Source organism: Scylla paramamosain, chromosome 32 (assembly GCF_035594125.1).
Source record: "Scylla paramamosain isolate STU-SP2022 chromosome 32, ASM3559412v1, whole genome shotgun sequence".
Taxonomy (NCBI): domain Eukaryota; kingdom Metazoa; phylum Arthropoda; class Malacostraca; order Decapoda; family Portunidae; genus Scylla; species Scylla paramamosain.
This window is the reverse complement of record NC_087182.1, coordinates 16,764,881-16,777,380: the sequence shown is the minus strand read 5'-3', so window position 1 is coordinate 16,777,380 and position 12,500 is coordinate 16,764,881. Positions and strand designations below refer to the sequence as shown.

Here is a 12,500-nt window from a genome sequence, read left to right as displayed (position 1 = left end):
AAAAAGTATCAAAAAATTTACCTGGAGACGGTTGGTGGGGGAAGAGCCTTCACCTTCACTATCCTGCGTGTCTCTCTTAAGATTACGTAGTGTAGTTTGTGTGTCTCGTAAAGGCCTGTGGTTTTGTTACTGCTTGTACTTCCTTTGTGTTCCTTTGTACTATTTTTTTATTTAATTTGTGTTCTGTTTTTTTTTATTTGTTTGTTTCGTGTTCTTTATCAATTCTTTATTTATCTTTTTGTTCTTCATTTGTGTTTCCTTGCATTCTTTTTTTTTTCTTTGTCCTTCTCTTACTCTGATCTTGAGTCGATTCTGTTTTCGTATATCTTTTACCTGTATTCTGTTGTGCTTGTTCTTCATTTGTGTTCCCTTACATTCCTTCTTCTTCATGTTACTTTGGTCTTGAGTCCATTCTGTTCTCGTATTATTATTTACTTATGTTCTGTTGTGGTCTTTGTTTTTCATTTGTGTTCCCTTGTATTCCTTCTTCTTCGTGTTAGTCTATTACTCTTTTGCCTTGAGTAGATTTTGCGCTCGTATATTCTTTACTTATATTCTGTAGTCTTTGTTCTTCATTTGTGTTCCCTTGTATTCCTTCTTCGTGTTAGTCTATTACTCTTGCCTTGAGTAGATTTTGCGCTCGTATATTCTTTACTTATATTCTGTAGTCTTTGTTCTTCATTTGTGTTCCCTCGTATTCCTTCTTCGTGTTGATCTCTTACTATTTTGTCTTGAGTAGATTTTGTGCTCGTATATCAACCACAGTGGCGTCTCAGTCTTTGTTATTCTACCTGTGCATTACTGAACATAAATGTGCATGATTCTGCCAGTCTTCCCGCGGGTGAGTGCCTGCTGTCGCCGCTGCTGCTAATAATAACAGTATTCATAGGTTCATACACGTTACTCTCAACTGCTGCACTGCTCTTGATATTGTGTCTGTCATGCTCTTTTAAATATGATTGTGCACATTATACTCTCTTCGTTTTCTTTATTAACTTGTTCTTTGTATTGTGCCTCTGTTATCGTACTGTTCAAAGTATTATTGTACTCTTCGTGTGTGTGTGTGTGTGTGTGTGTGTGTGTGTGTGTGTGTGTTATATGCTTTATAACACTATTCTTTTATTATCTCAGTTATCATATCAGCCAGCACATTATTGTCGTCTACTGGATACATAAAGATTGTTTTCCCTCTGGTATATTAAAAAAAAGTTTTCCTTACGTGTGCGTGTGTGCGTGTGTGCGTTTCCTTTTTATGCGCTTTAATACGTTGCTCTTTTTTTTTTTTTTATATATACCTCAACCTTCGTACCATTCATGCCACATTGTTGTACTCCACGTGTTATTTTTCCTCTCGTCATTGTAACAAATTTGTACTTCTCTTTTTACGTTTCTTTTTTTCTTCTTCTTTTTCTTTTTCTTGCGTTTATGTTGTGGTTAGCGTTTTATTACATTCTCTCTCTTTTTGCGTGTGTGTGTGTGTGTGTGTGTGTGTGTGTGTGTGTGTGTGTGTGTGTGTGTGTGTGTGTGTGTGTGTGTGTGCCCGGAAGATGTGATCGTGTTTTTTTTTTTTTTTTTTTTCCTACAAGGTGTGGTTGTGGTCAGTTGCAGGTAACTCAAGATGGGCGAGGTGTGTGTGTGTGTGTGTGTGTGTGTGTGTGTGTGTGTGTGTGTGTGTGTGTGTGTGTGTGTGTGTGTGTGTGTGTCTGTGTGGTTTGTACCTTTGACTCCTTTAATTGAATACGTGTAAGAATTGTGCCTATGAAATATGCATCCACACACACACACACACACACACACACACACACACACACACACACACACACACACACACACACACCTGTCTTGCTATTTTGAGTGTTAAGATCAGTAATAATGTTTCAAAATAGCTTAATGATAGGACAAATTATTACTCTCGCAGTTAGACAGATTTAAATTACCTAGTTACACACATACACGCACACAAGCACACGCGCGTGCAAGATTTAACATTCCAACATGAACGCACAAACTTCCAAAACGCACAAACTTTTTTCACGCTCCCAGAACACAGAATGAGCGCGTTGATAGCAGACACACGCCCACACACACACACACACGCTTAATTAACGCCCTTATGAACCTTAGTGTGAATGTTTACAAAGATTTACTCTCTCTTAACTTTTCTGTGCATCTTAATTCGTATACTAAGATGCAACCAGTCTGAACTTTTTATTTATTTATTTATTTATTTTTTTTTGCCTTTTTATTTTTTTCTTATTTTATCCAAGTGTTTGTAAAAATGTATGTGCGCATTCTTAACATGTTTTTGTTTTCTTAATCTGCGTGTTTGTGAAGATATATGACTTTGCACACTTTTATTTACAATTTTTCCTTACAACAACAACAACAACAACAACAATTACTACTACTACTGCCACCACCACCACCACCACCACCACGCCCTGTACTTGACTTAGGTAGGACGGCAAAGGTGTCAACGATTAATAGATAGTGTTAGGAGTACTAATTATCTGTAAGTGCCTAGGATTATGTGTACTGTCTGCCGCGGTGTCTGGGCTACGGCTGGTGAAAGTAGGGCAGGATGAGACAGTATAGGAAGTAATTGACTCCATAATGCACTTCCCGGCACATGAAAGGGAAGCTGCGGGACAAGAGAGTGCTAAAAGGAACCACATCTAATTGATATTCCTTTAAAGTTTGTATTGAGTCATGGAAGTGTTGGTCAGTTTAGTTCTCTCTCTCTCTCTCTCTCTCTCTCTCTCTCTCTCTCTCTCTCTCTCTCTCTCTCTCTCTCTCTCTCTCTCTCTCTCTCTCTCTCTCTCTCTCTCTCTCTCTCTCTCTCTCTCTCTCTCTCTCTCTCTCTCTCTCTCTCTCTCTCTCTCTCTTTCAGACAAGGATTAATTAAGAAATGTATGTGTAAAATTAAGGAGATAAGAAGGAAAGAGAGAGAGAGAGAGAGAGAGAGAGAGAGAGAGAGAGAGAGAGAGAGAGAGAGAGAGAGAGAGAGAGAGAGAGAGTCACGACACCACACTCTATGTTCACTGGTGCCCATGGCTAACTCAAATAATCACCATTACCACCACCACCGCCACCACCACCACCACCACCACCACCACATGTGTCGTAGTAAAGGCTTTCTCTCCGTCACCCTTAACGAGAATACACAGTCCGTTTGTCTTATTAATTACTGGTAATTGCACCGCCACCTGCTTCCACCTGCCAGCTGTTCAAGGGAGGGTTTGAAGGAGCGGGTGTTAACTGCTTAATTAAATAGCTGCTTTTCCATATGCATTTTCGTCACCTGTGTGTGTGTGTGTGTGTGTGTGTGTGTGTTTCCGCCCCATTTGTCACTAGTAATTGTTGTCTCTACATATTTTGAGGTGAGAGAGAGAGAGAGAGAGAGAGAGAGAGAGAGAGAGAGAGAGAGAGAGAGAGAGAGACACGGGTAATGATACAGAAAACAAGCATTCATACAGCAACAACAACAAAAACTACTACTACTACTACTACTACTACTACTACTATTACTACTACTACTACTACTACTACTACTACTACTACTACTACTATTACTACTACTACTACTACTACTACTACTACTACTACTACTACTATAATAATAACAATAATAATAATAAAAAGAAGAAAATAAGGAGAAAAGTAAAAAAATGATAGACAGACAGACAGGCAGACAGACAAACAGGTAGACAGGTGGAGGCGTTAATTATGGTAAAGAAACACCTGTACCTACCTGATGATTGACTTTCTGCTGTTGCTCAAGTATTATAGCCTCCTCCTCCTCCTCCTCCTCCTCCTCCTCCTCCTCCTCCTCCTCCTCCTCCTCCTCCTCCTCCTCCTCCTCCTCCTCCTCCTCCTCCTCCGCATTGACCGACTTCAGCCACTTACCATCTGTCTTAAAAATTGGAAACGCCTACTCCTCTCTCTCTCTCTCTCTCTCTCTCTCTCTCTCTCTCTCTCTCTCTCTCTCTCTCTCTCTCTCTCTCTCTCTCTCTCTCTCTCTCTCTCTCTCTCTGAATGCCAGTTGTATTAATTTCGTCTCATTTCTCCTTTCCTTTCCTCATTATCTCCTTTTCCCTTCTTTTCTCCTCTTCTTTCCTTGATTTTCCTCGCTTTCCTTTCGCTTCCATTCCCATTTATAATCACACACACACACACACACACACACACACACACACACACACACACACACACACACACACACACACACACACACACACACACACACACACACACATTATTTCTCTATTTTTCTATTGTTTTATATGCAAATAGCCACCGTTTTTTTTTTTGTGTGTGTGTGCGTGTGTGTGTTCAAGATCTTTCACATACAGTTACTTTCTTTACAATAAAACAAAACAAATAAAAATAATGAAAACGAAGATAAAAAGAAGACACCAAGAGAGAGAGAGAGAGAGAGAGAGAGAGAGAGAGAGAGAGAGAGAGAGAGAGAGAGAGAGAGAGAGAGAGAGAGAGAGAGAGATGTACTGTCAAAAAGAATTATGTGGTTTAATGGCGGTTTTAGGTCGACTCGTGTGGGAAAAGTTTACATGTGTGTGCCTACCTGTGGTGTTGCAGTGGCATTACCTGGAGTGTTGCCTGGGGTGTTACTGTTGTGTTACCTGGAGTCTTAGCTGGGATGTTACCTGTGGTGTTACCTTGGGTGTTACCTGGAGTGTTGTTCATGCCCGCTCAGGTGTGATCAGCATGCGGAAACACACTGGCGTCACACTTAACAGGTGTATACACGCGCGACTCACTCTTACTGCTGCTGCTGCTGCCACAACGCCTATGCCACGCTCTCTCTCTCTCTCTCTCTCTCTCTCTCTCTCTCTCTCTCTCTCTCTCTCTCTCTCTCTCTCTCTCATCTATCTTTTCCCACTTTCTATTCGTATCTTTCCGTTTTTTTTTATTCACTTCCTTTTACAACTTCTAATTTTGTTTCGTGAGATTCCTTAATTTTTCTTGTTTTCTTCATCTTTTTTTTTTCGTTTTTTTTTCCAACCTTTCTTTCGTATTTGTTCCTCTGTTTTTCTTCTACGTGTATGACTTCAGTACCATTTTCTTCCAGTGAGTTTCATTTTACTCCTTTTTTTCCTTTCTTTCTCTTCTCTTTTTTTTTTTTTTTTTTTTTTTGAGCTACATCTGTCTCCTGCATTATTTCATCCTCCCTTTACCTTTTCCTTTCTACTACCCTCCCCCTTCAAATTCCCTGCCGTGTTACTTTCCTTCTTCAGCGCCTCCTTCGGTATCATTACTCGTCGCCAGTACCATTCATTCTTCTCATTTTATTCTCCCTATTCATCTCCCTCCGTCAACGTCTCCTTCGTGAGCGCCTTGTGGTAAATGTAACCGCTGGCGACCGCTCACTCACTCACTTCCTAACGGTCCTGTGGTCTTTTAGGAGAGAGAGAGAGGGGTGGGGGTGTGGTGGGAGAAACTGACAGGCATATGGACGCCACCTGTAGTAGTAGCAGTAGTAGTAGTAGTAGTAGTAGTAGTAGTAGTAGTAGTAGTAGTAGTAGTAGTAGTAGCAGCAGGAGGAAATGTATTATGAATTTCAAATATACCCTAAAACACATTACTTTTACCCATCCCACCTGTCTTAACACCTACTTGCACCTGCTCACCTGTGCTAGCCTGCTGTAATTAATGTAGTACTGTATTTTACCTGTCACTGACCCTCCTACCTGCATCCCCAATTGGCGCCGCGCAGGGAGAGAGGGGAGAAATTGCATCCTATTGTTCTGGTGTGGGTGGAGGGCGTGGCGGGGCGTGGTGTGGCGTGGCGGGGACGAGATGGTGTGCCCGGGCATAGTTAAATCAAGTTAAGAATGTTGATGTGAGAGTCTGTATAGTTTTTCTTATCTTGTTTTTCTCTCTTTGCTTTCCTTCCCACTCTCTCTCCTTTTTTTTTTTTCTCTCTCTCTTCCTTTCCTTACCTATGCTTCTATTTTCACTTTCTCTTCTGTTTAATTTTTTCTTTTGTTTTGAGTAATTTTTCTTATCCTTGCTTCTTCTCCCTTCGCTTTCATTTCCCCATCTCTTTTTTCTCTATTTACTTTCTCTCTAAATTTCCTTACCTATCTTCCCATTTTCATTTTCTCTTATTTTCATCTCTTTTCTTTTGTTTCTGAGTAGTTTTTCTTATCCGTTTGCTTCCCTTCCCTTTCTCTCTCTCTCTCTCTCTCTCTCTCTCTCTCTCTCTCTCTCTCTCTCTCTCTCTCTCTCTCTCTCTCTCTCTCTCTCTCTCTCTCTCTCTCTCTCTCTCATCTTTCATTGTTTTTCCGCTTTCTCTTCATTTTCTTCCTTATCCCTTTTCTCTCCTTAATTTACCGTAACTTTTCCTTCTTGATTTCTTCCTTTTCCTTTTCCTTTTCCTTTTCCTTTTCCTTTTCTTCTGTTACCTTGCAATTCCTTGTCCATTTTCCTTTCCTTTCCTTCCCTGCTCTCCACTGCTGTTTGTTCTTCTTCCCTTCCTTTCTTTCTTCATTTCCCTTTCCTCTCGCCCACTTCTATCACCTCAATCATTCCCTCTCTTTTTCTTCATCCTCTTCTCAGTCTCTCGCTAACGTGAAAACACAAGTAACTAAAAAAAGAAAAAAAGAAAAAAAACCCTCTTAGTATTCTTATTTACTTCTAAATTTTACCCCAACGATCTTAAACACGACCAGAAAACGATTAATTGAAGTGTAAGATTTTCGATGTTACTTTTTAATCTAAGCATCTTACCTGTACCTTTCTTTGTCTCCCTGAAGGAATTTAAAACTTTTATTTGTTATGCTCGTGCCCTTCCCTTGTCCTGCAGTCTCTCTCTCTCTCTCTCTCTCTCTCTCTCTCTCTCTCTCTCTCTCTCTCTCTCTCTCTCTCTCTCTCTCTCTCTCTCTCTCTCTCTCTCTCTCTCTCTCTCTCTCTCTCTCTCTCTCTCTCTCTCTCTCTCTCTCTCTCTCTCTCTCTCTCTCTCTCTCTCTCTCTCTCTCTCTCTCTCTCTCTCTCTCTCTCTCTCTCTCTCTCTCTCTCTCTCTCTCTGATGCTGTGTTTTCTTTATGTCCTGGTGTTTATTCATGTAATTTCTATGTTTCCTTCAATCTATGACTTATTTTTCCTTTCTTCTTACCTCTCCTTCTTTCTCTATTTTTTTTTCTTCTTCACCCTTTGACCTTCTAATATTCATCCTTCTATCTCCTCATTTTCTGCATTACTTCCCCCTCCCCCTTTCCTTAGTTTGCTCAACCACCTCTTTATCATACTGTTTATCTTCCTCCATCTTCCTACACCTCATTATTATCTAGAGTTTAGTACCTCATCACTTTTCCGGTCACTCCTGCATTAAGTTTAGTTTTGACCTTGCCTGCAGCGTCTGACAGTTCGACTTCTTCCACTTTCTCCTACCAGTCTTAACCCTTTCGTCTTCACTGAGCCTGTAATTAAGACCTGTAACCTTGTACCCTTCCTCTGTCCTTTTCCCGTCCTCTGGTTTACCTTTCTGACTTTCAAGCATCCTGTTTTTTTTTTTTTTTTTTTTTGTGTTCCTTTGTTCTTAGTACTTCGTCTCCTTCCTCGTCTTCGTTCTTGCCTTAGTCGTTGTCCTTCTTCTTCTTCTTCTTTGATTCCTCTTCGTTCTCCTTTCCGTTGTTGTCGTCTGTGTGTTCTTTTCAGTTCTTGTCGTTCCTCCTCGTCTTCTTCTTCTTCCTTTTCGTCCTCCTCCTCCTCCTCCTCCCAAAACAACCCACATTTCAGTTTAAATCAAATAGCACAGATGAACACAAACACCCTCGTAAGGGCCAATAGGTCTGCTGGTGTATGTTCTTCCTTTGCGTCCTTTTGTTTTGATTCCGTTCCTCCTCTGCATGTCTTCTTTCTTGATTTATTTTCTATTATTTTTATTCATTTATTTATTTTTTTCTGTCTCAGTCCGCAACAGTCAGCGTTCCCAGGGACCCTTGCTGAAGACTTTAACCTTGCTAGTGCCCCTTCGACTCTCCGTGCCCCCCTACGTCTCGCTCCCCAAAGCCACGGAAAGCCCCAGTGAAAGCATTCTTACCAGGTCCTCCTCCCCAGGCTCTCCCCAGCACCCACTCTCATGCCCCTCTCACTTTTCCTTCGTTCCCCTTCACCTCTCTCTCTCTCTCTCTCTCTCTCTCTCTCTCTCTCTCTCTCTCTCTCTCTCTCTCTCTCTCTCTCTCTCTCTCTCTCTCTCTCTCTCTCTCTCTCTCTCTCTCTCTCTCTCTCTCTCTCTCTCTCTCTCTTGATTCTAGGTTTGTGCCATTCCAGTTTCTTTTTTCTCTATTCCTATCTATTCCAGTTTTAGTTTTTTTGTTTAATTCCAGATTTCTTTTACTTAAGTTTTCTTCGATTCCAGTCTTCTACCACTCCAGTGTATTCCCATTAGTTTCTCATTCCAGTTTCCTTCCATTCCAGCCTTCTCCCATTCCAGCCTCCTATCGTTCCAGCACTTCTCCTTCCAGCCTCTTCCCATTCCAATCTTCTCTCATTCCAGCATCTTATTGTTCCAGCTTCTTCTCGTTCCAGCCTCTTCCCATTCCAATCTTCTCTCATTCCAGCCTCTTATTGTTCCAGCACTTCTCATTCCAGTCTCTTTCAGTTCCAGTCTCTTCCCATTCCAATCTTCTCTCATTCCAGCCTCTTATTGTTCCAGTCTCTTCTCGTTCCAGTCTCTTCCCATTCCAGCTTACTCTCTTGTAGTTTCTTCCCATTCCAGTCTCTTCCAGTTCCAATCTCCTCCCATTTCAGGTTCTTTTCATTCCAACCTCCTCCTATTCCAGTCTCCTCCCATTCCAGTTCCCACCCACTGCAGTTCCCTTTCATTCCAGTGTCTTCCTCACAACAGCAACAACAACAACAACAACAACAACAACAACAACAACAACAACAACAACATCAACAACAACAACACAGAAATCAGCAAAATACACACACACACACACACACACACACAGATAAAAAAAAAGGAAAAAAAGAAAGAATAGAAAATAGAAATCAGAATCCTGCAGTTATTTTTTTATACCTCAACTTTCTGAAGGGCGCGAGGCTGAGGCACGATTCTGAAAAGTATGTCCCGCCCCGCCCCGCGCCGTACCCCTGCTTTCTCCTCTCCTGGGGCGGGGCGTGGGTGTGCGGCGGGGCATGAATCACACGTCATCGCTGCACCATCGCCTCGCGCCGCCGGGGAAGGCAGACAGGACTTGAGGGCGTTCCTTTGACCTCCACGAGTTGGCTTTCCCCACTTCTTTAATTTCGTCCTTCAGTTCACTCCTTCAGGTCACCCTTGTCCTTACCTCGGCATCCTAAGGTATCCCTGCCTCTCCTTTCCCAGTATCAGCTAATCACACCTTCATTTCACTGTTTTAGCTCACATTTATCCTTATCTCAGTATCCTACAGTGTCCCTTCCTCTCCTTTCCCAGTATCAGCTAATCACACCTTCATTTCACTCTTTCAGCTCACATTTATCCTTATCCCAGCATCCTACGGTGTCCCTGCCTCTCTTTTCCCAGTATCAGTTAAACACACCTTCATTTCCCTCTTCAGCTCACCCTTGTTCTCATCCCAGCATTCTAATGTAACCTCTTCTTTCGCTTTATAGTGTCTTACAGCTATACACACAGTTAAACACATTCTCAAGAGGGAGGGTTTCAAGACACTTATCCTCCAATTTCCGACGATCGTTTCTGACTCTAGGGACAGTTAGTTCGTTGGGCCTTTTTCTTCTTTTAATATTATTGCCCTTGGCCGGTGTCCCTCATAAAGCAAGGAAAATCCCCAGCACCTCCTTTGACTTCACCAGCTTTGCCCTTCGCTTCAACCTCATCGTCAGCCCATCACCTTGCAATATCCTTCTCTTAGCGTCCTTCCCCTGACATCATCTTTTCAGCATCATGCCTCTTCAGCTAAACGCATCACCAACACCGCCTTTGACTTTGCGCCTCACCTTATTCTCATTCTCATATATAGTGTCTTATAATATTGTTCTCCCTGCGTTCTTTCCCCCAGCATCCTTCAGCATCCTTCGCTCGACATCTGAACACGTCCCTAATGCCACATTGTCTTTGTTTTTCGTCCACGGCCTCATCCTCATCCTTCCTCGTATCTCGTTGCTATATTCAGTTAATGCATAGTATTGACACACTGGTAATAACTACAGCAACAACAACAACAACAAACACAGCAACAACAGCAGCAACAATAACAGCAACAGCAACAACAACAGCAACAACAACAACAACAGCAACAAGAGCAAACAACAACAGCAACATCAACAACAACAACAACAACAACAACAATAAACAATAATGGGTACAAAAGATTAACATGAAGATGATGATGACGAAAAAAAGAAAATAGAAAAAAAAAATATGAATAAAAAAAAAAACATTCAAAACTACTTCTGTTATAAATTTTCTGAACGTACAATTCAGACAAACACGAAAATGACATTGAATATTTTTTGCCTTAAACTCAGAAGAAATCAGGTCCTACAAATACTTGCCTTTGTAGCTGAGACACACTTTCCTTTCTTCCTGCCTCCCTCCTCTCCTCCCTCTCTTCCTCCTTCCTCTCCTTCCCTGTCTCCTTCCTCTCTTCCTCTCTGCTTCCTTCCTTTCTTTCATTCTCCCTTTTTCGCTCTTCCTCACTCTCATCTTCCCTCCTTGGCTCCTTTCTTCCTCATTATCTCTCTCTCTTCCTATCTCCTTCCTCTCCTCCTTCCCTGCCTTCTTCCTTTCTCTTATTCTCCCTATTTCTCTCTTCCTTGCCTCCCTCCTGTCTTGGTTCCCTGTCTCCCTCCCTTTTATTCTCTTTCTCTCTTCCTGCGTCCCTTCTATCTTCCTTCCTTGTCTCCTTCCTCTTATTGTCTCTCTTTCTCTCTTCTCACTTCCCTCTTGTCCTCGTTCTTTGTCTCCTTCCTTCCTCTTATTCTCCCCTTTTCGCTTTTCTTGCCCCCCTTCTGTCTTCCTTGTCTCATTCTTTCCTCTTATTCTTCCTCTTTCTCTGTCCCTTCATTCTCTCCTCGTCTTTCTTCTTCCTTTACAAGTTATCTCCGAAAATGTTAAATTTTTGATATTTTCTCATATTAACTACAAAATGGTTTCAATCTTTGTATATATATATATTTTTTTTTTTTTCAACTTAACTCTAGAAAGGTTCCAATCTTTATTTATTTTCCTTTTTCAAGTTAACTCTGGAAAGGTTTCAATCTTTATATTTTGTTTTCATGTTAGCGCACGAAAGGTTGCAGTATTCATAATATATATATATATATATATATATATGTTTTTTTCAAAGATAACTCCAAAAGGTTTCAGTCTTTATATTTATATCAAGTTTAGCTCCGAAAATGTTTCAATCTTTATATTTATTTATTTATTTATTTTTTAAGTTCCAAAAATAGCGATGTTTTTATCACTTCTACAACACACTGACCTCCACTTCGCTCCTTCGCTCTCCCTCTCTCTCCACCCTCACGATCTAATTCCCCCGCCATGCTCAAGTTATAGACTCCCTGTGGCCCCCAACGAGCCTCCAGGGAGATACGGAGTGCGGCGAGCCTGTGGAGGGAAAGGAGGGAGGGAAAGGAGGGGAAAAATGTGAAAGTTTCCCGCGTGTCTGTACGTCAGCCATTTGCTGCCAAGATGGATGAGTGGAGGCGTGGTGCTCCAGCTGTGTGTGTGTGTGTGTGTGTGTGTGTGTGTGTGTGTGTGTGTGTGTGTGTGTGTGTGTGTGTGTGTGTGTGTGTGTTACTTTTGCTGTGATATGTCTGTTTGTCTATGTTTATCTGTCTGTCTGTCTGTCTATATGTCTGTCTGTCTCTTTCTGTTTGTCTTTCTGTTTGGCTTTCTGTCTTTCTCTCTCTCTCTCTTTCTCTCTCTCTCTCTCTCTCTCTCTCTCTCTCTCTCTCTCTCTCTCTCTCTCTCTCTCTCTCTCTCTCTCTCTCTCTCTCTCTTCCTTATATCATTTTTATTAGTTTTATTTAACCTGTTGTTTTTATTGAGGTTGTCACTTTACAAACATCTCAGTATTATGGTTTGCTATTTTGTTTATTTATCTTTCCTCTCTCTCTCCTGCAGCGTGGGCGTGCGCGGAGCTCCTACAGGCGGCTGAGCTCTGCGGGGCGGGCGCTTCGACAGGTGCAGGAACCAGGGCGGCAGGCGTCACCTCTCTCCCCCGCCCACCGTGTCAGTCTCATCGATACAGATCTCAGGCATATGTTTGATGATATTAAGAAGGTGAGTGTGAAGGTTTTGTCCTCTTGGGTTACTCCTCCCCCTTACCTAACGTAATCTAACTTAACTAACCCACCTAACCTGACTAACCTATCTAACCTGACCTAAACTAATCTAACCTAGCCTAATCTAACTTAACTAACCCAGCTAACCTAATTAACCTATCTAACCTAATCTAACGTAATCTAACTTAACTAACCCACCTAACCTAACTAACCTATCTAACCTAACCTAACCTAAC

General features: G+C 41.7%; 1 protein-coding gene across 2 annotated transcripts in view; it reads left to right on the top strand.

Annotated features, from left to right (window-relative positions):
• Nucleotides 1-12,500, top strand: part of LOC135089293 (all trans-polyprenyl-diphosphate synthase PDSS1-like) — a 64,201-nt gene that overhangs the window by 31,340 nt on the left and 20,361 nt on the right. For both annotated transcript variants that reach the window (XM_063984795.1, XM_063984794.1), the window contains exon 2: nucleotides 12,104-12,262. In XM_063984795.1, coding sequence (XP_063840865.1) covers nucleotides 12,104-12,262 — 159 coding nt within the window. The remainder of the gene's footprint in view (nucleotides 1-12,103; nucleotides 12,263-12,500) is intronic.